We start from the raw sequence: 26,517 nt of genomic DNA on the forward strand, positions 1-26,517 counted from the left end.
ACAGGAACTCCTTAGTTTGTTTTTTAAATCTGTAACTGGTTGATAAAAAAATAGGAGAAGAGAGATAAGAAGAGGTGAGAAGGGGTATCCATTACATTATTCAATGTCTTTTACATAGAGGACAAATCCCTCCCACAATCTGACTCAGCATTTCCTTTCCCCTGAAACGGTTTATCAAAAAATAAAAGCTGGAGTTCCTGTTGTGGCACAGTGGAAACAAATCCGACTAGGAACCACGAGGTTGTGGGTTCGATCCCTGGCCTTGCTCAATGGGTTAAGGACCTGGCATCACCGTGAGCTGCAGTATAGGTCGCAGACACAGCTCTGATCTGGCATTGCTGTGGCTGTGGCTGTGGCTGTGGCGTAGGCCAGCAGCTGCAGCTCTGATTAGACCCCTAGCCTGGGAACCTCCATATGCTGTGGGTGCGGCCCTAAAAAAGCAAAAAAAAAAAAAAGAGAAGAAATAAAAGCTAAGTTTCCTTTGCTGCTAGAAAATTGATCTTTTCTACATGGATTTTTTAATCTAATTCATTTTGTATTTAACTGCAAATGGGCAAAATACCTAAAATCCTTTAAGAAGATTGACTATAAATTATAAATTCAGAAATAATAATCTTAATATGATTGTAACACTAATGTGAAATAATTTAGTCTCTTAATAGCAGTACTATAAATACTATAAATAGCAACTGAGATTTTTGGTGGTTAGAAAGCCAGCTATAATCAATACCAAAAACAAGCAACTATTCAGAATAATAGCATCTTTTAAAAATTTGATAAAAGCGAAGTGTTAGAACCAAGTTTTCCAAAAAAAATTGTTTTTCCATTCACAAGCTTTTTTTGGGAAATGCAAAACTACATTTCATATACTTAGAAAAGAACTTCCCTTTGCAATGTGAGACACTCTCAAATTAAAAAAATTCACATTTCAGTTCTTACAACCAAATATGCAAATAAGGCCACAGTTTTGTTTAAAGATTTGTTGTCTTCTTGATAAATACTATAACGATTTCATTAAGGCATACTAATAGAAGCCACATCTATTGAAGCCTTACTATGTGGTAGGCACTATGGTTTATTTACCTATCTCTGATCACAATCACCAGCAGTGTAGCAGTACCCTTGCCCATTTTTGCAGATGTGTAACTTGCCTGAGAACACATAACACAGCTAGAATGTGAACACAGCACCTTTTCTTTTTCTTTTTTTTGGTTGTACCCGTGGCATGGCATGTGGAAGTTCCTGGCCAGGATGGAATCTGAGCCACAGCAGCAACAACACGGAATCCTTAACCACTAGGCCACCAGGGAACTCTTGAACATAGCACTTTCTAACTCAAAGCCAGTTTTATTTCCCCTTCATGTTGCCTTCTGATGCCTGAAGCTTCTAGTTGTACAACCACTCCAGTATTTTCAGTAACCAGTTGTCTATGGATACCTCTAACTTGTTTCCTCACTGGCAAAATTCACTTTTAAGAGCCTTACAAAAGCTAGGTGTGATAAAAATCTTCACACAGACCTTTCTGAAAGTCTGAAATTACTTCAAAATAAGCAGTTAAAAAAGAAAGAATCCTCACATAGAACCATTTTATTATTTCAAAATAACGGTTTAAAAAATAAAAGTGTTCCTGTCATGGCTCAGCGGTAATGGAACTCGCTTAGTATCCATGAGGATGTGGGTTCGATCCCTGGCCCTGCTCAATGGGTTAAGGATCTGGTGTTGTCATGAGCTGTGGTGTAGGTTGCAGATGCAGCTGAGATCCTTCATTGCTGTGGCTGTGGCGTTCAAGGGCAGCTTCAGCTCTGATTTGACTCCTGGCCTGAAAACTTCCATATGCTGCAAATGAGGCCCTAAAAAGTAAAAATAATAGATAGATAGATTGATAGATAGTTAGATAGAAAGACATCCTAACTACAGAACCACTGTTGTCTGTGAATGATGAGTATGATGTTCTATTTCATGGATTTGGGGAAAAAATTATTAAAGTTACATTCTTTTTAACTTATTCAACGTTTAGTTCTAAAAAATAAACATTTATAAGAATATCAAGCTTAAACTATAACATCACTAAATGATCCATATGACATTACAACAACTTGGACATGTTTAAATCTCATTCAAGCAGGAGAAATATGCATGTTTGCATGTCTAAATGCTACTAACATGGGGAACTTCAACTCATGATATAGCACAGTTTTAGAAATTCATTATACACTTCCTTATTAAAAATAAAGTAGGGAGTTCCCGTCGTGGCGCAGTGGTTAACGAATCCGACTAGGAACCATGAGGTTGCGGGTTCGATCCCTGCCCTTGCTCAGTGGGTTAACGATCCGGCGTTGCCGTGAGCTGTGGTGTAGGTTGCAGACGCGGCTCGGATCCCGCGTTGCTGTGGCGCTGGCGTAGGCTGGCAGCTACAGCTCCGATTCAACCCCTAGCCTGGGAACCTCCATATGCCGCGGGAGCGGCCCAAGAAATAGCAACAATAACAACAACAACAAAAGACAAAAAAAAAAAAAAAAGTAGGATAAAATACTTGAAAAATTATAATATTTTTCTTTGTACCATTTATCTCAATTCAACAGGACCTCAATGATGCCTGACTACACTCTCTCAATGCCTTCATGCAGTCTTGGGTTAAAGGCTGACAGCAATGCTTTAAGTGAGCAGTACCTTAGGTAAAGCAAGAGAACTGTGAGCAAAGGTGACAACAGCTAGTGGTTAAAAAGCCACAAGCAATGGACAAACAACCAAACCATAATGCCACCAGCAACACTAAGGCAAAAAAATTAGTTTTTTGAAGTTCCCAGCACAGTACCTATTACACATCATATACACTGTATTAAACAAATATCTGTTCAATGAATCAATCAATGAATCACCTTTAAGGCTATCTTTGCAGGTTTGGGGATGGGTGGGTAAATAGGTAGATAGGAGTTAAGAACAGGAGAGTCAAGAAATTTTGTCCGAAGGTGCCTTTCAAACGTTTACAACTTGCTGTAATTATTTTAGAAAAGAGAATCCAATGGTATGGTTTTGATGCCTGTGAAAATTCACTGAAATCAATCAAAAATTACCTTAGACACAGGCCACAGGTTTTGATGCCTGTGAAAATTCACTGAAATCAATCAAAAATTACCTTAGACACAGGCCACTTGAAAGATCCTTCCAAATGTTTTAATATGACAAACCTAAATTATAATTGTAAATTTAGTTCTCATACTTATCATAGCATATTGGCTTAGCTACCTCAAGCTCAGACTTGTGTAGAGCCATATTTTTATTGTACATATCATCTTACTGTATATTGCAGTCCCTTTTACAAAATATACAGCATATTTAGTCTTTCTGTGATAAAAGAATTCCATTTAAACTAGACTTCTTGACATAATGACATAATGGTGCACAATGTTGATTTACTCCAAGACAAACATTTATCATACTATTAGTATTCTCTAAATTAAACTAATTATTAGCAAGGATACAAATACATTAGGTATAAAAATAAAACCTCTGGACTCAAGCAATTATTTTTATTATGGGCTGGAAATAAAAATAGAGTGATTATTAAATAAATGGCAAGAGAAATGTAGCATAAGGATAGTATATTTGTAGTTAATATGTCAGGAGATACATTAAGGAAGTAGCTTTAAAGGTGAAAGGAGAAAGGCTGGTTTCAAGGAAAAGAAAATAGGATAGAACCTTCAGTTGGGAAAATAGTAGAGTCAACACAAGGAGTTTAACACTTTAAAATATCTAAGGCAAGGAATGATGAACTATGGTCCATGGGCCAAATTCAGTCCACTGCTTGCTTTTGTATAGCTTGTGGGCCATCAATGTTTTTGTATTTTTTAATGGTTGAAAAAAAAATCAAAAGGAGAATTTTACAGCAGATGATAATTATGAAATCCATATATAAAGTTTTAAGGGCATAGAGCAATGCCATGTCTATTCATTTACTTATTGTCTATGACTGCTTTCATACCACAAGGCAGAGTTGAGTAGTTGCAACAGAGACCATGTGAATCATAAAGCCTAAAATATTTTACAATCTGGCCCTTCAGAGAAAAAGTCTGTTAACCTCTTCTCTTAGGAAGGCTTGAGTGAGGGGAGGGTGGGGGAAGAATCTAGAGAAGTAAAGATAGGAAGGCAGGCTATGGAAAAGATTTGGGTCTATAATTCTGAGTAATGGGGAAGGCATTAAAGAGTTTTAAGTAGGAAAGTAACAATAAGATATGCATTGTGAAAAGCTCATTCTGATTGTTATATGTAACCAGTGTTAGGAGATAAGTAAGGAAGCTTAATGTAGAAAGTAGTTAAGCAAAATATGAACACAGCTTAGACTATAGGGCTGGAAAAATAAAGTAAAGAAGCCGGGCAAGATTACTTCTAGGATTCTCTTCCAGCTCTAAAATGTTAAGAATCACAGGGGTATGTTTACAGGTTTGGTTTTACAACTTTCCAGTGTATTTTCAATTACTACAAACAATTCTGAAAACTGTTATGCTATGAACTGCTAATAAGAAATATGCCAATAGAGCATTATGCATCTAAAAAGTTTGGAAATTACTGCAGAATAAATGATCCCCCTCCCCCATTAGAATGCTTTCTAAAATACAGTTTATATCTTTTACAAGTTGAAAAGGACTAGTTTTATAAAATTTATGTTTAAAAAATTTACAGATAATATAATGTAAGTTAACACAGAGAGGGAATAAACACAAATACTGCTCAGATACATTTTCACTGTACTTTCTTTCCCATAATGTAGTGATGACAAAACAAAGAACATACCTGCTACATTCTAGCAATGTAACTTTAAGGCGGCCTTCAGTAAGTGCCCACTGTTGTATATGGATATGCTCTTCTTCCTCTTCTTCAAATCCTTTCAAGGTTTGGAATGGGAAAAATGGCTTAAACCTGACAAAAGTAAAGATAAGTCTAAGTTTCTGAATAATAAACATTTAAAGCATAATAACAAAACCTAGCTGTAGGAAAACAACCCAAAACAAATACCTAATACTGCATGCACTCTACAAAACCAAAACTTAATATATTCCCCCATAACTGGCAGCAAATGGTGCCTTCTGTGGTACCCAGATCTCCTGTTATTTTTGGCATACTCTCATTGACAAGGCAGAACACCTATAACAAAGAAAAAGAACATCTAGAGCCCACCAAGTAGGTCCTAAAACTTGGGTGCAGCAGGACAGAGATTCTTTCTGGACCAGATGGGAAGAGTGTTCCTACAGTAAATGATGAAAATTAAGAATGCACTGATCCCTGGTATGGAAAAAGACATAAAGACCAACGGAACAGAGGAGAGAACCCAGAAATAAACCCAGACAACTATGGTCAATTAATCTTCAGCAAGGGAGGTAAAATACAAAATGGGAATAAGACAGTCTTTTCAATAAATGCTGCTGGAAAAACTGGACAGCTGCATGTAAACCAATGAAACTAGAACACATCCTCACACCATGCACAAAAATAAACTCAAAATGGCTTAAAGACGTAAACATAAGATACCACAAAACTCCTAGAAGGGAACATCAGCAAAACATTCTATGACATCAACATTACAGATGTTTTCTCAGGTCAGTCTCCCAAAGCAATAGAAATGAAAACAAAAATAAACCAATGAGACCTAATCAAACTTAAAAGCTTTTTTTGCACAGCAAAGGAAACCATAAACAAAATGAAAAAACAACCTACTGAATAGGAAAAAATACCTTCAAATGAAGCAAAAAACAAGGGACTAATCTCCAAAAAATACAAACAATTCATACAACCCAAGAGCAAGAAATCAAAAAACCCAACTGAAAAATGGGCAGAAGACCTAAAGAGACATTTCTCCAAAGAAGACATATGGATGGCCAGCAGGCACATGAAAAAATGCTCAACATCACTAATTATTAGAGAAATGCAAAGCAAAACCACAATGAGGTGCTGCCTCACACTGGTCAGAATGGCATCACTAATAAGGCTACAAGTAACAAATGCTAGAGAGGGTGTGGAGCAAAAGGAACCCTCCTGCACTGCTGGTAGGAATGTAAATTGGTACAACCACTATGGAAAACAGTATGGAGATTCCTCAGGAAACTAAATATAGAACTACCATATGATCTAGCAATCCCACCCCTGGGCATATATCCAGACATAACTACAATTCAAAAACAAAAAAAAATACATGCATCCCTATGTTCATGGCAGCACTATTTATAACAGCCAAGACATGGAAGCAACCTAAATGTCCAGGGACAGATGAATGGAATAAGATGTGGTACATATATTCAGTGGAATACTACTCAGCCATAAAAAGAGCAAATAATGCTATTTACAGCAACATGGATGCAACTAGAGATTCTTACACTAAGAGAAATAAGTCAGAAAGACAGAGACAAATACTGTATGATATCACATATGTGGAATTTAAAATACGGCACAAATGAATCTACCTACAGAACAGAAACAAACTCATGGATATATGGAGAACAGACTTGTGGTTGCTAAAGGGGACAGGAGAGGAAGAGGGATGGATGAGGAGTTTGCGGTTAGTAGTTGCAAACTATTGCATTTGGGGTGGATAAACAATGAGATCTTGCTGTATAGCATAGGGAACTATATCTAATCACTTGTAATAGAACATGATGGAGGATGATGTGAAAAAAGAATGTATATAAATGTACAGCTGGGTCACTGTGCTGTAGCAGACAGAACATTGTAAATCAACTATAATAAATTAAAAAAAAAAAAAAGAATGCAGGAGTTCCCATTGTGGTACAGTGGAAATGAATCCAACTAGGAACCATGAGGTTGCAGGTTCAAACCCTGGCCTTGTTCAATGGGTTAAGGATCTGGCATTGCCGCGAGCTGTGGAGCAGGCCAGCAGCTACAGCTCTGATTGGACCCCTAGCTTGGGAACCTCTATATGCCATGGGTGAAGCCCTAAAAAGCCTCCCCCCGAAAAAAGAATGGATTGTTCCATGGAAATAATATAACTGGATAGTGATTAGTACATGATAATGATAAATAACAGCAGCAAAAGCAGCAGCAAAGGTATTTATCAGAGATGTTTACTAAGAGCGTTTGTTTGCTAAGAGCATTACAGGCTTTATATCTTATTCAATGCTCACAATCCTGAGTGGGTAATATTACTAACTTTCCTCTCCAGATGAGGGTTAGAAAGGTTAAAGAATTTGTGTGACATTACACCGTGAGTGGTATAACCAGAACTCAAGCTAGTTTCACTTCATCAAGCCCAAACTATGTAGCATTTCATTTACCCATGAATTACTCAGGACTTTTTTTTTTTATTATTGTTTTTATTTTTAGGGCTGCACCCTAAGCATACGGAGGTTCACAGGCTAGGGGTCCAATTGGAGCTGCAGTTGCAAGCCTACACCCGACCTACAGCAACATGGGATCTGAGCTGTGTCTGCGACCTATACCACAGCTCATAGCCAGATCCTTAACCCCCGAACGAGGCCAGGGATTGAACCAGCATCCTCATGGATACTAATCAGGTTTGTTAACCACTGAGCTATGACAAGAACTCCTATTCAGGCCTTTATGTGCTGTTAGCACCCTTGTTTTTTATGGAGAAGCTCATGGCAAGTTATAAACTGTAGGAGTTAAAAAACTTTAATCTGAAACATAATCTGTGTATAATCTTTAGTCCTTTTTTTTTTCCTTTTTGATCTTTTTAGGGCTGCATCTGCAGCACACAGAGGTTCCCAGGCTAGGGTTCCAATTGGAGATGTGGCTGCTGGCCTATACCCACAATGTGGGATCCAAGCCGTGTCTGTGGCCTACACCACAGCTCCTGGCAACGCCAGATCCTTAATCCACTGAGCAAGGCCATGGATTGAATCTGCATCCTCATGGATGCTAGTCAGATTCGTTTCCATTAAGCCATGACGGGAACTCCTAATCTTCAATCTATTAAAGCAAAGGACAAAGAAAATGAAAGACAATTGGGCTTAAGGGCCTATAGTTTTCAATTAATCCTGCACACTGTCACTAGACATATTCGTCTGCTCAAAAAGCTTTAATGCTTTCTCACTAACCACACACCATAAAAGAGTTCTATGGAGTTCCTCTTGTGGTTCAGTGGTAACAAACGCGAACTAGTATCCATGAGGATGTGGGTTAAATCCCTGACCTTGCTCAGTGGGTTAAGGATCTGTCGTCGTCGTGAGCTGTGGTGCAGGTCACAGACACAGCTCCGATCCCACATTGCTGTGGCTGTGATTTAGACCAGCAGCTGCAGCTCCAATTTGACCCGTAGCCCAGGAACCTCCAAATGCCACAGGTGTGGCCCTAAAAAAAAGTTCTTGGTTTCACACTGGGGGTCTATCAATCTTTCCGATGCTATTTTCCTTTATTAGAAACTTTCCAATCTAGGAAGCATAGTCACCCCAACATACCTAGAATATACTGCACAGATTCCTGCTTTCAAGTCTTTTGTACCAACTGGAAGTTTCCCCCACCCCTCAAAGTCTACCCAAATCCTAAATACTTACTGTAATCAGCTTTAGGTCCTAGACAGTAGCAGACCACACGCACTGCTATCATTCTTTAGCTTGAAGTCAAATTGCTGAGCATTTATGCCTTAAAATCTCAAATGTGACCCGATTCCACAACTGTCTGTACCCTTACACATACTATCAGGACTAAAGTATGTGTTGATCTGGTATATAAAAATTCAACATTAAAAATAAACATTTGGAAAATATGAATAGCCCACAACTTAAAGATATTGATGGAGGAGAAGAATACTATTTTATGATTTCTCAATGAACGGGATTAAAGAAAAAACTTTTTAGGGAAAGGTAAGAAGATATACAGATAATGTTCAGTGCTTTTCTCTTGCTTCTGAAATAGATGGAAAACGGAAAGCCCTCTTCATTTTCTTAGCTTCCTTTGAAATCATTTGATTCAGACAGAATGGCACCAAATTTTTGAGAGGAAAAAAGGTTAGAAATTACATCTATCATGTTAATACAATGTTGTAGCTGAGAGTTTTTTTTAATAAACAAGCCTTATGGCTCCTAAAGAACATGTAACTCTGTCACTCTATTAAAAAAAACATAAAGAGCATTATATACATTAGTAACTTTGAATATTATAATCCAAGTTTGCCAAATCACAGTTGCTCTATGAATCAACTTTTCTTGTCAAGTAGACAGCTAAAATTCAATAAAAAGTTTTCTCACAGGTATGTGGCTTCAATGTTATAAATAGTAGAATCTAATTTGGGTTTATTAATGCTTCTAAGGGGTTTGCTAAGAGATTCACACACAAAAATAAACTAAAATCAGAAAAATGTATTTCATTTAAAAATAACACATTAGGAATTCCCATCATAGCTCAGTGGTTAACAAACCCAACCAGTATCCATGAGGACGCAGGTTCGATCCCTGGCCTTGCTCAGTGGGTTAAGGATCCAATGTTGTCAGGAGCTGTGGTATAAGTAGAAGATGCAGCTCGGATCCCGAATTGCTGTGGCTGTGGCATAGGCAGGCAGCTACAGCTCCGATTCGACCCACAGCCTGCAAACTTCCATATGCTGTGGGTGAAACTCTTAAAAGACAAAAATAAAAAGATAAAGATAACACATTAAACAGTGGGATAAAGCTACTTGTTCGGCAAGCTAATAAACAGAATCTACACATTCACATTCTCTAAGAACATTTTGTTTTCAAAACTTTTAGTGCAACCCTTAAAGTATCCCAAATCCATAAAGGAATCCAAACTTGATAGCAGGTTACTTCTATCCCTTCCTTTTATCTTCCCATCCTACCACAAAATCCTTCCTTAGAATTCATTAGCTTTTATCTCCTATCAACTTAAAAATGTCACTGTTTCCTCACTTCAGTTCCCAGAAAACTAGGCTTCTTTTACAAGCTGCCTGTACTTCCTCTTATATAAATGACAGCACAATACTCCACTGACCTGCTGCCCAGTGAAATTGGTGAAATTATTAAAACAAAAATTAAAACAAAAATTAAAGGCCCTAGAAATGGTCCTAAGGGCAAATAGCAAATAAAGAAAATGGAGTTCCCACCATGGTACAGGGGGTTAGGGATCTACCACTGCTGCAGTTGTGGCATAGGTCGTACCTCCAGCTCACATTTGATCCGTGGCCTGGGAACTTCCATATGCCAAGCGGGTGGCCAGCAAGAAAGAAAGAAAGAAAAAGAAAGAAAAGAAAGAAGGAAAGAAAGAGAAAATAAACAGAAATATGGTAAGAAAGGTGAGACTCTGGTGTTGGAGCCAAGAATGCTTCCTCCAGCAGGCTCAACAAGGAGGAGATTCCACTGGGGACTGCAGAAACCAAGAACACAGTCTGTCTGGCCCCCCCAGCTCCCTGTCAGAGTGTTTTCCTCCTTGGAAGAGGAGGGTATGAATGTTTCTCATCTGGCCCTCAGCTACCTACTACTAGGATAAAATCCTGGCAAGGGTGATCAAGAGATTGGGGAGTGCCTTTCTTTGCCCAGTCTCACTTGTGGAACAGGGACTCTACCTTGGGCATAGCACACTAAGAATACTGGGGCCTTGACTATCCTTGCCCCAGCTCATGACACAGTGGTTCTATGAGAGGCAAGCCAAGAGGATCTCAGGCTGCTGCCAGCCCTCATTCCACCTCTATCTAGCATCCAACAGCTAGAGTGGGAGAGTCACTCACAGCGAAGCTGGCCATTGTCCCCATCCCTAGCTCCAGAGCCCTGCTCAAAGATTTTGCTGAGGGAGAAGGAAAGGGAAAGGAGGGCATAAAATAGCTCCTAAACTCTTCCCAAAGGGAATTAGCTACATTTACAATAGAATATGAAGCTCAAACTTAAGGGTGTTTTCAGGAACAATGGAGGTTGTGATGAAAGGCCAATGGGAGGAGAGTCACGGATTTAATGAAGATAGAGCCCACAATAAAGGCTTCCTAGTTTGCAGCAGAGAATTAGTAAATAAGACAGATGGGAGGAGCTCTCCTGGGATCAGAACAAATATCAAACATCAAAAAGAAAAAAAAATGCCTAGGAATAAACCTACCTAAGTAGGTAAAAGCCCTGTACTCTGAAAACTATAAGACTCTGATGAAAGAAATTGAAGATGACACAAACAGATGGAAAGATATACCATATTCTTGGACTGGAAGAATCAATTCTGTTAAAGTGAGTATACCATCCAAAGAAATTTACACATTCAATGCAATCCCTATTAAGTTACCAACAGCATTTTCCACAGAACTAGAACAAAAACATTTTAAATTTGTATGGTAACACTAAAGACCCTGAATAGCTAAAGCAATCCTGAGAACGAAAAATGGACCTGGAGGAATCCAGTCCCCTGACTTTGGGCTATATTACAAAGCTACAGTCATCAAAACAGTATGATACTGGCATGAAAACAGAAATATAGATCAATAAATGGATAGAAAACCCAGAAATAAACCCACACACCTATGGTCAGTTAATCTATGACAAAGGAGGCTCAGAATACACAATGGAGAAAAGACAGTCCCTTTAATAAGTGGTGCTGGGAAAATTGGACAGCTACATGTAAAAGAATGAAATTAGAACATTCTCTAACACCACACATAAAAATAAACTCCAAATGAATTAAAGACTTAAATGTAAGACCAGATACTATAAAACTCTTAGAGGAAATGTAGGTAGAATACTCTTCGACATAAATCGCAGCAGTATCCCAGAGTAATGAAAATAAAAACAAAAATAAATAAGTGGGATCTAGCTAAAATATCTGCAAACAAAGTACCAACAAAGGATTAATCTCCAAAATATACAAAGAGTTCATGCAGCTCAATATTGAAAAACAAATAACCCAAACAAAAAATGGGCAGAAGATCTACAGACATTTTGCCGAAGACAAATGGCCAAAAAACACATAAAAAGATGTTCAACATCACTAATTAGAGAAATGCAAATCAAAATTATGAGGTACTACCTCACATCACCCAAAATGCCTATCATTAAAAAGTGTATAAGTAACAAATGCTAAAGAGGGTATGGAGAAAAGGGAATCCTCCTACACTGTTGGTGAGAATGTAAACTGGTGCACCCACTATGGAGAATAGTATGGAGGTTCCTCAAAAAACCAGAGTTCCCTTGTGATCCAGTAATCCCATTCTTGGGCATATACCTGGACAAAACTATAATTCGAAAAGATACCTGCACCCCTAATGTTCATAGCAGCACTATTTACAACACCCAAGACACGGAAGCATCCTAAGTGTCCATCAACAGACGGCTGAATGGATAAAGAAGTTGTGGTATATATTTATTTAACAGAATAGTTCTCAGCCATAAAAAAGAATAATGCCATTTGCAGCAACATGAAAGACCTAGAGATTATTATACTAAGTGAAATAAGTCAGAGAAAGACAGATATATGATATTACTTACATGTGGAATCTAAAAGAAATGATACAAATGATCCTACTTACAACATAAAAACAGACTCACAGACTTCAAAAGTTTATTCTTACCAAAGGGGAAAAGGTAGGGGGGAGGAATGAATTAGGAGTTTGGGATTAACATATACACACTGCTATATATAAAACAGATAATCAACAAGGACCTACTATATAGCACAGGAAACTCTACTCAATATTCTGCAATAACCTGTAATTCTGTAATATGGGAAAAGAATGCATGTATGTGTGTGTGGGTGTGTGTGTGTATAACTAAATCACTTTGCTGTACACCTGAAACTAACACAACACTGTAAATCAAGTATATGCCAAAATAAAATAAAAATTAAAAATTAAATTAACAAAAAAGGAGCCACACTTTGATTGGATTACTCTGTAGAACAATGCCCCAGGGCGTTGTTGAAAAAAATACGCACAATGCCAGAGACTTAACACTCTACTGAAATAATCCAGGCAAATCACTAAAAAACAAAAACATAATAAGCCCTTGGGAGAGGGGGATCAGTGTCTAGTTACTACAATATATTATATAAATATTTGGTTTCCAACAAAAAAATTATGAGGTCTACAAAGAAACAGGAAACATGATCCATAAAGCAGAAAGAAAGCAGGCAACACAAACTGCCAGTTCAAGCGACCAGGTGTTGGATTTAACAGTAAAAGACTTCAAAACAGCCCTTATAAATATGGCCACAAAAGAATTTTCAAAGCATGATTTAAAAAGGGAGGTATTAGGACAATGTCACATTAAATATGTAATATCAATGAATATATACATAGAAATATTAAAAAAAAAAAACAACAACAACCAGGAACTCTGGAGTTGAAAAGTACAAGAAAACTTAAAGTACAGTGAAATTTTAAAATTTACCAAAAGGGCTCTGAACAGTTGATACGAACTGACAGAAGAAAAAAAAAAGGAGTGATTTGAATACAGAGGAACAGAGGTTATACAAGGCAAAGGGAGGGGGAAATGAAGAAAAATAAACTGAGCCTTAGAGAAATGATACCACTAAGTATACCAACTTACACATAATAGGAATGCCAGGAGGAGGGGAGAGGAGAGGAGGAAAGAAAGAAGAGCGAAAAAATTTATAAAGAGGTAGCTAATAAGCCCCAAAGCCACAAATTATGAGATTACGAGATTTCATTCATACGACAATCCAGAATAGAGAAACCTACAGAGACAGAAAGTTTGCTTAGGGTTGGGGGTGGTAGGTGAGTTAGGAGAATGATGGGTTCAAGGGTATGGGATTTTGTTTCTGAGGTGGTAAAAATGTTCTAGGAGTTCCCTTCCTGGCTCAGCGGTAAATAAATCTGACTAGCATCCATGAGGACAAAGGTTTGATTCCTGGCCTCGCTCAGTGGGTTAAGGATCTGATGTTCCCGTGAGCTGTGGTGTAGGTTGAAGACGCAGCTCAGATGCCGAGTTGCTGTGGCTGTGGTGCAGGCCAGTGGCTACAGCTCTGATTCGACCCCTAGCCTGGGAACCTCCACATGCTGCGGGTGTGGCCCAAAAATAGCCAAAAAAAAAAAAAAAAAAAGTTCTAAAATTGACTGTGGTGATAGTTGTAAATATCTGTGAATACATTAAAAACCACTGAGTTGTAAGCTTTAATTAGGTAAACTGTATGTAGTATGAATTATATCTCAATAAAGCTCAGTTACCCAAAAATAACTGCTCTTGTCATTGCTTTGATATGTAAATGTTTGGTTAGAATTATCCAATTTTAGAAGCAAAACCATAAATGACACATCTCCATTAAAACAATTTATAGCACCTTTTAAGGCTTATGAAAAGCCAAAATTTATTGAATGGTTACCATACCAGATGCTGACTGTATAAAGCATCTATTTGCTCACTTAATCCCCTTTTTGGATTATTTCAGTGGTGTGCCAAGTCTCTAGGCATTAGCACACTGTACATAAGGAAACAGTCTTAGAGGTCTCACAAATAGTATACATTGCAGCCAGAATTGGAACCTGTATTAGTCTGCCGGCACTGTCATAACAGAATACCACAGACTAGGTAGCTTAAAAAACAGAAATTTATTTTCTCACAGTGGAAGTCTAAGATCAAGGTGCCAGGACTGGTTTCTGGTAAGGCCTCTCTCGTCGCCTGCAAACAGCCACCTTCTTGCTGCATCCTCTCCTGGCTTTTTTTTCCTGCATACATACTCTTCCTTTTCTTTTAAGGACACCAATCCTATTGGATTAGATCCACCCTTTTGACCTCATTTAACTTTAATTACCTCCTTAAAGGCCCTAGTATCTCAAATACAGTTATATTGAGAGTTGGGGCTTCAACATTTTGGGGTCACAATTTTGTCCGTAAATGAACTCAAATATAACTCCAAAGCCTGGTCTATAGTTCCTGAGGCTGATTTGATTACCATTCTGTTTTCTGCTGGGATACATGCTCTAAACCTGGTCTGGAGGTACCTGACAAGGATGGTCATGGTTTCCAATACATTACTCCGCTTGATCCTCAGGGACATGGTGAGGCACAGTTGCAAATCATTTCCCCATTTCACATAACAGGTTCAGAGAGAACAGAGTCTTGCTGGAGACTGCATGCTTTATTAAACAGCTGCATGAAGAAGATATACGCCAGCAAAATGAGGGCATAAATCAGTAGATCCAAGTCAAGGAAGCAATGATTTCCTAAATCCAGATGACAGGGGCGTGGCAAACAGAGAAGTCCAGTTTGGGGCAGGTGATGAAAGCTCCAAGAAGTGATCTCCAGGAAATAGAGAATGAATAGACAAGGCAGAAGAAATGAGAAGGAAGAGGTTCATTTTTCAATTACATCTTAAAGATTTGGTTAAGGCAATTTGGTTAGACAGTAGAGAAGACTTCAAACGTGACTCTAGGAAGCAATATGCTTTGAGTGGCACAAAAGATCTTCAAACTGGGATGTAGAGAAGAAAACATAAACCTGCATATTAGGTGGTGCTGCAATTTAAAAAACTGAATAGGGAGTTCCCATCGTGGCGCAGTGGTTAACGAATCCAACTAGGAACCATGAGGTTGCAGGTTCGATCCCTGCCCTTGCTCAGTGGGTTAACAATCCGGCATTGCCGTGAGCTGTGGTGTAGGTCGCAGATGCAGTTCGGATCCCACGTTGCTGTGGCTCTGGCGTAGGCTGGCAGCTACAGCTCCGATTAGACCCCTAGCCTGGGAACCTCCCATATGCCATGGAAGTGGCCCAAGAAATGTCAAAAAGACAAAAAAACAAAACAAAACAAAAACAAAAAATTGAATAGACCTAATGATAATGTAAATACTCCATTCAAGGAAGACTGAACACTGAAGAGAACATAAATGTTATCGATTATATATATAAATGAGAATGTAGTTCAATGAATGAATTGAAAATAGTGACATAACCAGACTGGGACTTTACCCACTTCTCCAGAAGGGAAGGTGAAAAAGGGTGGCACCTAGCTAAATCTTCATCTATCCTAGTAGGAACTCAATCAACAGACAGTGTCTAAAGTTGTTGGATCAGGATAGCTGCATGACTTTGCAAAGCAATACAGAGGTAACATCACAATTAGCGTAGCTAACATTTACTCAGTACTTACCATGTAAAAGTCATTACGTTTAGGTACTATACTGAATCCCCATTTTGTAGATGAGGAAACTGAGACACAGAAGTTAAATAACTTGCTCATGGTTACACAATAAGTGGTAGAGCTAAAAAAAGAATCCAAGCAGTCTGGCTTCTGAGTTATTAATCACTGCCTCTTAAAAGCTGTTAAAAACAGAAATAGTTTCAACTAGAGATTTTCATACTAACTGAAGTCAAAAAGAGAAAGACAGATACCGTATGATACCATTTATATGTCGAATCTAAAATATGGCACAAACGAAACTATCTACAGAACAGAAACAGACTCACAGACATAAAAACATATTTGTGGTTGTCAAGGGGGAGAGGAAGGAAGTGGGATGGACTGGGAGTTTGGGGTTGCAGATGCAAACTATTACATTTAGAATGGATAAGCAATGAGGTCTACCGTATAGCACAGTGAACTATACCCAATTTCTTGTAACAGAACATGATGGAAGATAATATGAGAAAAAGAATGTTCATGTATGTATGACTGGGTCACTCTCCTATACAGCATAAATTGACACAACACTGTAAATCAGCTATACTTAATTAAAAAAATTATATACCAGAAAAAAATAACAGAAATAGTAGTTACAAATGGTTGCTTCTGAAGAGTCAGGGAGGAAAGTAGAGGGTTTAGAGAGGTAACTGCTGATTTTAATTCTAAGTCCTTCTGTTTATACTGATTTTTAAATTACGTATGTTAACTCAAATGAAAAGACAGAAACTATCAAACATTGAAAAGGATGTGAAACTGCTAGTGTGCATTATAACTACTTTGAAAACTGTGTGTGGCATTATCTAGTATGCCTGAAAAGATGCTTAACTTATGACCCAGCAATCCTACATATCTAACAGAAATGTGTGTAAATGCTCCCTGAAAGACATGTATAAAAACATTAATAACAGTAATATTCAACTGTTCATCAACAATAGAAGGGATAAACTGAGGTACATTCTAGTGGAATACACCACAGCAAATACAATGAACAAATTACATCTATATACGATAACACGGATTATTCTCACAAACATACTGTTGAGCCAAAGAATCTAGAAAAACAATGAGGGCATATACTACGGCTCAATTTATATAAAGTTCAAAAACAGGCAACACCCAATCCCCCCCACCCCCCCAGCAAAGGTGGTAGAAGTCAGGACAGTAGTTACTCTTAGGCAAAGCAGGGAAGGTGGCATATGAAGGACTTCCTAGTTGCTGGTGATATTCTATTCCTTGTTCTGTTCATTTAATGGATTTTTACAATTACTGCACTTTGTAAGCAATGAGTTATACTTCAATAAATGTTTAAAAGAAAAAACATATTTAATTTAAAATATGCATTACTTTGCTACCATTTTAAAAATACATATTTAAAATTTTACACCTACAAGAGAAGCCAAGCCTTCTTCTCATATGTGGATCTGAGAAGATCTTTTTTAACATCTTAAAATATGTTTTTGCTCTGACTAAGATGTTTCTTCAAGACTGCTCTATAAGCACCCTGAATGCCAGCTGGTGACATCTCCATCACACGGCAGCACTAAAACTGTTTGCAAACACTGTGATCTTTAGAGAAAATGGGTTTACTACGAACCCAATATAAAAATATTCTGAGGTCTAAATCCACTCTTTACTTCAGCATGGGTTCTTGTGTCCTTGCCAAAATAATAAATATGCTAGACTTTTCAGCTCAACAAAAGGGAAAACCTTCTAGTAATCAGAGCTAGTCAAAAAGGACAAAGTTGTCTCAATGCACTGCATGCCTTCTGTCTCTAGAAATATTCAGCTAGAGGTTAGATGAGGTTTTCATCAAGGAAGGAAGGTAAAGAACACAAAAATAAGAATCATACAAACATAGATTATAGTCCCAACTCCTAAAGATTTGTCTCAGAATAATCAAGGGAGGGGAGCATGGGAAGATACAGATTAATGTTGTCTGGTTACTGATAATAAGGGCTCACTGAACTATTCTCAACTTCTGAGTATATCTGAAATTTCCCATAACGGAGAATTCAAAGGTTAGTTCTGTATACGAAAACAACTTGGGTTCTCTCTCTGTTTCCTTTCTCCTCTATACTTTCCATGGTAGTATCATTTGCTCTCGCTGCTTAAGTTCCATTTATTTATGCTCAAAAGCAAATGAAACATCTTTTCTTCAAACTTGCTCCTCTCCTGTTTTCTGTTATTGGCCACTGATTTCATAGTCTTAGAAAGCAAAAGTTACCTTTTTCCTTTTTCTCACAACCAACCAGTTACCCCTCCACTCCCCCAACTTTATATTGCTAAAAATGTCTGGTCTACTATTTTTCTGTGTTCCCCACTAGCTTGGTTCAGGTTTTCAATGATTACTTAAGACTTTTTTTTATTTCTAAGATTTTGTTTCCTCTTCTTAAAAAAGACTACTTTTTGGAGTTCTCATTGTGGCTCAGCAGGCTAAGGACTTGACATTATCTCTGTGAGGATTCAGGTTCGATCCCTGGCCTTGCTCAATGGGTAAAGGACCCAGCGTTGCCACAAGTTGCAGCATAGGTTGCAGATACAGCTTAGATCTGGAGTTGGTGTAGGTGTAGGCTGCAGCTCTAGCTCCAGCTCCAATTTGACCCCTGGCCTGAGAACTTCCATATGCTGCGAGTGCAGTGGTAAAAAGAAAAAAAAAAAAAAAAGACTACTTTTTTAACCAAAACCAAAAGCCTCTTTTATTTGAAGACTACTACAAAGATTTAGGGAGTTCACAAAGTGAATGAAGTACCTCATAGAGCTCTCAGCACATAAGAGGTACACAAATTCTGCTTTTCTTCCTTCTCTATGCTTGAGTCTTATTAAACTGGCTTCCTTCAGAATCCCTAAAGATATACAATGTCCTGATTCTGTTCCTTTGCTATTCTACCTACACCGTATTCCACCCCATCTCCCTGTATCTAAAGCTACACCACTCCTTAACAGTCAACTCAAATGTCATCTCATCCCTAATGCTTACTTAAGAATAAAGAAACCAGAGCTCTCATTGCGGCCCAGTGGGCTACAAACCTGACTAGTATCCATGAGGATTTGGGTTCGACCCCTGGCCTTGCTCTTGGATTAAGGATCCAGGGTTGCTGTGAGCTGTGGTGTAGGCTGCAGACATAGCTTGGATCCCATGTTGCTGTGGCTGTGACATAGGCAGGCAGCTGCAGCTCTGATTCAACCACTAGCCTGGGAACTTCCATATGCCGAGAGAGACCAACTAAAGTCAGGCATTCAGAGACCACAGTCTTATTTCAGGCTCATGGATACAAACAGCACTACATCCTGCCTAAGGAAGAGAGTAGAACAAGCAGGTATAATTGGGAATTCTGTGTGGTTTTTGCCTTTTGGTCTGACAGTCTTGGCTGTCTTAAATTAGGTGCTAGCAAACATAAATATGCTCCAAAATCTCCTAAACCAAATATATAAACTAGATAAGTCCATGGTGACTGTTTTCAAAATGCATTTTCATTTATTGTTCTTCAGAGTCACCTCACTAGTCCTTTAAATAATGAGTTCTCCTACTGCATTTAAATATGATCACAAAACCTCTACTAGCCATAACTTGTATGATACACATTTTATGCAAAGAATGGCACACTAATGCAAAATAACATATAACTAGAAATAAAGCACAAGTGGATCAAAACACTCTTAATTTTCTTATCAGTAAACCATGAACCTAAATTTCAATCTTTAATTTTACTTAGACAATTCAACTGATATTACATTAAAAAGGTCATTCATACACCAAGCTCCTGCACACTTAGCAAGGTTAGCACAGCCATACTATTTCTCTTAAGAGACTTAACTCGGATCCAGTAACTAGCCCACAAGCTTAAGCTCCTTTTCACTATTCAAGTTCTCCTTCAAAGTCACCCCCTCTCTAACCCCACTCGGGTCACTGCTTCCTCATCTGTGTTCTGAAAGTTCGTTATTCTGTTACACCACTCATCACCCTGTTTACAAGTCTGTCTCTCTCTAGCTCTCCCATACCACCGCTCTTCCTAACTAAATTGGAAGCTGCCTGAGGAGGAGAAACATCTATGACAGGTAGTACAGAATAGGAGCTAAGAGCAGACTCTGAGCCAGACAGCTTAGCTTGGGATCTCATTCTACAACTTTGCAAGCAATATGATCTTGCACAAACTCTTGATTTTAAGCCTTGATTTCTTCATACGCAGGAGGAAGATAATAATTACACCTATTTCACAGTGCTATTAAAAGGCTTACATGAAATAATGAAAAGCACTTAGCAGCCCTCACTTCTCAACTTTTTAGACAAAGTAGTTTACAGCAGTATTTAAATTAGGTTTTAAACAGGTTTTAGAGTCACGACTGAGTTTTGAATTTTAGGTTCAACACTTACTACCTTTGAAACACTGGGCAAGCTACTTTGACTTTGAGACCCTCAGTCTCTTCATCTGTAAAAGAAGAATAATAATTAGCACCTTTCTTATAGGGTTACTCTTAAGATGAGAAAGTTCTCATCAAGCATTTGGCACAGGAGGTGCTCTAGAAATATTTCCTATCAAACTCTTTATTTGAAGACTGGTCTCCTAGAGACATATCAGACAGCAAATTTCCTCCCTTCCACAAGGAACCATTTCAGGACTCAGTAGTCACTACATACGATGTTCAAGGTCATAGGTGCTTGTCTTCCTTGGACTTCAGATTTCACACGGCCATGATTTCAGTCATCATACGAGTTGATTTTTTTTTTAAATTGTGTCCTTTATGAAGATATAAACTTGCAAGGGGAAGGAAACAAATAATTGTCAGTATACCTCCTTTCCTTAGGTATCACCTTTCTACCTCTGCATCATTAGGCTTTATAACTAAGGCTTATATTAAACTGAATATATTAGGAAAGCAACTTAAGGAAACCTAGGAAGAACTGTTCTATTTATGGAATTCCATGGTGTGCACTAGGCTGACAAAGTTCATGCTGAGGAAAATGATTTTAATTTCTGTACTCCTAGTAAGAAAAAAGTACTCCCAAATAGTAATGAAACTAATAATAACAAGGATAACAACTACTGTTACTAAAAAACTTTCCCTTCTACCCATCCATGTGCTCTCTTCCTAATATGAAAGGTTCACTTTTATCCAAACTGCTAATTCTGCACAGAATAACCAAGATCTAAAATGCGTCACAGTTTTCTGAAGCGGTTTATATACATGCAGAACAAGAGTGATAACAGACTTCTGGTAGCTCAAAATAGAACTCAATAGCTGGTGACTCAAAAGGTGAGTCAATGTTAACTGATATCCTATGCATGAAAGAAGGAGAGATAAAGTAACAAAAGAAACGAGTTGTTCAGGGAACAAAAGTAATTCTCTTGAAGTAAACAAAAAAAAATTGCAATTCTAGCACACCTATAAATTATGCAACACTTTCATATACAGCCTCAATTCTAACTCACAACAATGAATAGCACTATAAGTCTTTTTTTTCTTCTTCTTCTTTTTTTTTTTTTTTTCCGTCTTTTTGCCATTTCTTGGGCCGCTCCCGCGGCATATGGAGGTTCCCAGGCTAGGGGTCGAATCGGAGCTGTAGCCGCTGGCCTACACCAGAGCCACAGCAAAGCGGGATACGAGCTGCGTCTGAGACCTACACCACAGCTCACGGCAACGCCAGATCCTTAGCCCACTGAGCAAGGCCAGGGATCAAACCCACAACCTCATGGTTCCCAGTAGGATTTGTTAACCACTGAGCCACAACGGGAACTCCTTTTTTTCTTTCTTTTTACAGCCACATCTGCAGCATATGGAAGTTTCCCAGCCAGGGGTTGAATCAAGAGCTAGAGCTGTAGCCTATACCACAGCCATGGCAACACCAGATCCCAGTCTCATCTGTGACCTATGCCAGAGCTTATGGCAACACCAGATCTTTAACCCACTGAGCAAGGACAGGTATCAAACCTGAATCCTCACAAAGACAACATTGGGTCCTTCACCCACTGAGTCACAAGGGGAACTCTCTTTTTTTCCCCCAGTAAGACTTACTTTACACGTGAAAAAACTAAGAATGAGGAAGTTCACGTGGTTTTCTGTGATCACATAGTAACTGGTACAATCATAACTATAACATATCCACCCAGCCCTGTGCTCCTTACAACACCAAGATACACAAGCAATACTATAAAGCAATGGAAAATAATACATGCATTTAATATTCACTACAGCTGACTCAGAAATGAGGTAATAGGGGTACCTCTTTACATATGGTAAAAATAAACTTCAGGTTCAACCAGCAATTTTCAAGTATTTTGTTCACGGGACCCCTATACATTTTAAAAAAGTATTAAGGACTCCAAAAAGCTGTTGTTTATGTGGGTTATATCTACATACTTACTATATTAGAAATTAGACATAATACTTTTAAACATAAGAATAAAAAAGCTAACATTCCATTATCCTTCAGGGTGATGATGTCATCACACATCAGGTAATTCCTAGAAAACTCCATTGTACATTCATGAGAGGTGAGAGTGAAAAGGGGCAAATAACACGTCTGCATTATTATAAGAATGGTTTTGACTAAGAGAATCCTCTGCAAGGCTCTTAAGGTCCAAAGTGGTCCCCAAACTATACTTTGAAAACCCCTGAATTAGTAACAACTCTTAGTCATGGCAATGCTAAAATCCCAAGTTATAAAAACTCATTATTTTACTTTAAGTACATAGTTTCTCACTGCTAGGTTAAAACAAAAAATCTTGAAGGAAGGAAAGACTGTTTTATTAATTGCCTCACTGCACCAATCTCTTTGCAGTGCATAGTGCCCTGGACAAGGATGGTATCAAACAGTTACTGAGTAAACCAAATCTCTTCTGAAGTCTAGCGGATGAGGGAAAAGAAAATATCTTAACGCAAAATGATCATCTCTCTACTTTGGTAAAGCTGTGAAAGATGAAGTATATGACAGAGGTCTCTCTTCTTAAACCAGCTAGATGTTATTAAACAGACCAAAACTTCACTCAAAATATGAAGAAACATCAAAAGATGTGAACAAGGGAAATGAGGCAAAAGTTGATACTTTAATAGTATAATTGTCCAGCTTTCCCCTCATTTTTCTCTATCCAAATAAAAGTAGTAAAGCATCTTCTGAAGTATAAATTATTTTTAATATTACTCATATCTCTGCTACCCTCAGTTTATAATCAATCACCTAACTGAAGTCACAATTTATTAGATTAAAATATTTTAAAGATGATTTGTACCTGCATATTTAGGAGAAATTCCTACATTAGGCCTATGCAGAAATAAAAGAGCAGTGAATAATAATGCCACTTAAACATTTATGTAATTCTTTTCTCTAAGAACTGTAAAAATTTTAGATCATTTCATTCAGTATCAAAAATTACGAGTTGTGTGACTTACCCAAGTATATACTAAATCAAGAAATCCATGGTAAACAGCTATTCCTCATCATCTAATCCTACTGTTACAGGATAAGAGGCTAAGTTACTTTCAAGAGAAACCTGTAGAGCATAGAGGCTGCAATAATTATTACCAAGGACTCTGATGTAATAAATGCTTGTTGACTGTCATGAATTTCAAAATGAGCAAATCCTAACTCTATTATACTAAAAAATTCAAATATTTTGAATAATTTACTTAAATACTTTAAGCAAGCAATTTACCCAAAAATGGCCTGTAATTTAGATAAATTGTGTTCATGGGGTTTACTATAGATTGTCACGAATTTTCTCCTTACACTTCACTAACTTCAAAATATCTGAACTAAATTCAATCTGTGCTATCTACCACTAAAACACTAGTAAAAAGAATTATATTCTGCTACTAACATTTTTTTTACACTCTTCTCATGTCAAGAGTTTGTAATTCTAGTCCTGATTAAAATTCAAAGTTAAATATTGAGAATAACCTTTCCAAATATTAAAATAGACCAGGCATTGTCTTCCTAAATTTTACAGTAAGTAATGTGTAATAACGGTGAGAACAAAATAAAACTTTCAGTGTATATAAAAATAATTATCATACAACGAAATTAGCTATAGAAGATGGCTCTTATTGCAGTCACAGCAAGTTTCACAGAACTAAAGGCTTTGAATTATTTACTTGTTTGAACAAATGACTAAGACAGCAAGACTGTGTAGTCAGCAACCACATTCATCCTTGGTAATGAGTATGAATATAATCTAATATGCATGAAAAGCTACTGTATGAAAATGACAATGAGTTAGCATAGAACACCAGATGCACTATTTAGTAGATATTGTTGTATGCATAAAATAGTGGTATCTAAGAACACAAAAGTCATTTTTAAAAACAGATTCTAATACCTAGCTACTAAACAGAAATATCTCCCCATTTCTGCTACTTAAGATTTTACAGCAAAAAAAAAAAAAAAAAAAAAATGTCACTTATAAAGTACAAATTATACAGGCAGGATACGGAGCTGATCCTAGCAGAAAACACTATTTCCAAACATACTTAGATTACAAATACCTATTCAACTTGTACATACCTTACCAATGAACCTAATACACGTAACAGGTACTTAATACAAAAGAACAAACCCAACTGAAACATCCTTACTGTGCTTGCTAATCAGCATTTTTGTTTTAAGTGCATGCCAAGAAGAACTAATTATTCTGGGAAGTAGGAAACTGTGTAGCTTTTTAAAAAGAAAAGTTATACAAATCAAAGCATAGATACTTCACCTCCCTTATCATCAGCTCCATTCTCCCTACAATACACGAAGAATTCCTGGGCATAAATAAAGCTGATTAAAAAAGAAATACATGTTCCAAGCATTCTGCTGATTTCACGGAAACTGGTAATTATGCACCAAACCAGTGAAAATAAGTTTTATTGTCATTCGATATCAGTCCAAGGGAAAAATGATAATCTACAGTTAACAGATACTGACCCTTCCTAAGAACGTGAAATTAAAAATCAAGGCTCCGGAGCATTAGAGAAGGTTGCAAACATATTCTTGTTATGTTTTGTCTTTGTATGTGCAAATGAGAGGAGGAGAGACAGTGTCCATGAGGTGCCTGAAAGACCCTGAGGTCAGCACTGTGAACTGTTGGAGACCTCAATTAGCATCTTTCGCATGTGTGTGATGTACATGTGCATGTGTGTGTAGAGGGGGAAGGCACTCTTCTTCAACACTGATTTTACTATCTGAATTGGGTTACATATCATCAGTCTGTGTTTAAAACAACCTTCAACCACTAAGGAAAAAAAAGGTTAATGTGTTCCACACAATGTTTAAAGAAATTCAGGCATTCTCATTATGGTGCAGCAGAAACGAATCCAACTAGTATCCGTGAGGATGTGGGTCTGACCTTGATCAGTGGGTCGGGGATTGGATGCTGCCATGAGTTGTGGTGTAGGTTGCAGATACAGCTCGGATCCTGTGTTGCTGTGGCTGGCAGCTATAGCTCTGATTCAACGACCCTTAGCCTGGTAACTCCCATAGGCCGCAGGTGCAGCCCTGAAAAAAAAAAAAAGAAAAAAAGAAAGAAAGAAATTCAATGAACAGGTATCCTTTAGACAGACTAAATTCAAAATTCAAAATCCCAGCACTTCAGTTATACAGCTAAGTTCACTTTGTGAAAATGTATTAAGTGTACATACTTAGGATTTGGACAGCTTCTGTATACACACATGGAAACACACATACTATGTGTCAATAAAAAGTTTGTGCAAAAAAAATTCCACATTTAATAACCGAATGTACTTTTTTACATAGGATAATTGAAAGATGATATGGAAGCAGAGATCCAAAAAGTGACAGGGTGAGTTCTTTGGCTGTCTGTGGGAAAAATATTCCTGCAGAAGGACTAGCAAAGGCCTTGTGACAGGTGCAAACTTGGTGCCTGGGAACACCTAGGAGGCCAGACCAGACTACTGAGAGGAAGAATTCAGAACATAAGGTCAGTGCTAGAGAGTATGGCCAAGGGTAAATCAGTGAATGATCTGGATCCAAACATACTGCCTGGAGGGCTGTCCAGGATATACCTACAAACCAATTTTCAGGGTCACATTTATATTATACCCCCATTTTATTATTATGGAGAAAAGGAGGGGGAGGAAGGTGGGAGAGGAAGGGGCAGAGGGAGAGAGAGGCACCTCTTGAATACATAAGAGGCTTGTATATGTGTGTTTGAGCATAGAGCTGGGTGTACACCTCAGACTTAACATTGGGTATATCAGGAGTTCTCTTGTGGTGCAGCAGGTTAAGAAATTGGCATTGTCACTGCAGTTGCTTGGTTTGCTGCTATGGCACAGGTTTGATCACTAGCCCAGGAACTCCACATACCATGGGTGAGGCCAACAGAAAATAAAAGCAAGCCAAAACAAAAACAGTGGTTATATCAAAGGAATGAAATTAAAAGGGAGAGAAGTACATTTTTAACTTTGTAATGCTCCTAAGCATTACTTGATTATCTGCAAACAAAAAAACTGACC

The 26,517-nt window shown here is 37.8% G+C and overlaps 1 protein-coding gene and 1 long non-coding RNA gene across 2 annotated transcripts in view; one reads left to right on the top strand and one right to left on the bottom strand.

Annotated features, from left to right (window-relative positions):
* The window catches only part of PDZD8 (PDZ domain containing 8), a 101,692-nt gene that overhangs the window by 64,914 nt on the left and 10,261 nt on the right, over nt 1-26,517 (bottom strand). Inside the window, exon 2 of the mRNA XM_001927541.5 lies at nt 4,792-4,917. Coding sequence (XP_001927576.2) covers nt 4,792-4,917 — 126 coding nt within the window. The remainder of the gene's footprint in view (nt 1-4,791; nt 4,918-26,517) is intronic.
* Nucleotides 1,192-5,013, top strand: LOC146397088 (uncharacterized). The gene is made up of 3 exons (XR_014827067.1): nt 1,192-2,233; nt 2,521-3,030; nt 3,093-5,013. It is a non-coding gene; the product is annotated as an uncharacterized LOC146397088 (long non-coding RNA).

The sequence above is a fragment of the Sus scrofa genome, chromosome 14 (assembly GCF_054392235.1).
Source record: "Sus scrofa isolate SSC_HxYL_T2T_F1_AM1 chromosome 14, Sscrofa_HxYL_maternal_Yorkshire_Landrace_v2.0, whole genome shotgun sequence".
In the NCBI taxonomy this organism is placed as follows: domain Eukaryota; kingdom Metazoa; phylum Chordata; class Mammalia; order Artiodactyla; family Suidae; genus Sus; species Sus scrofa.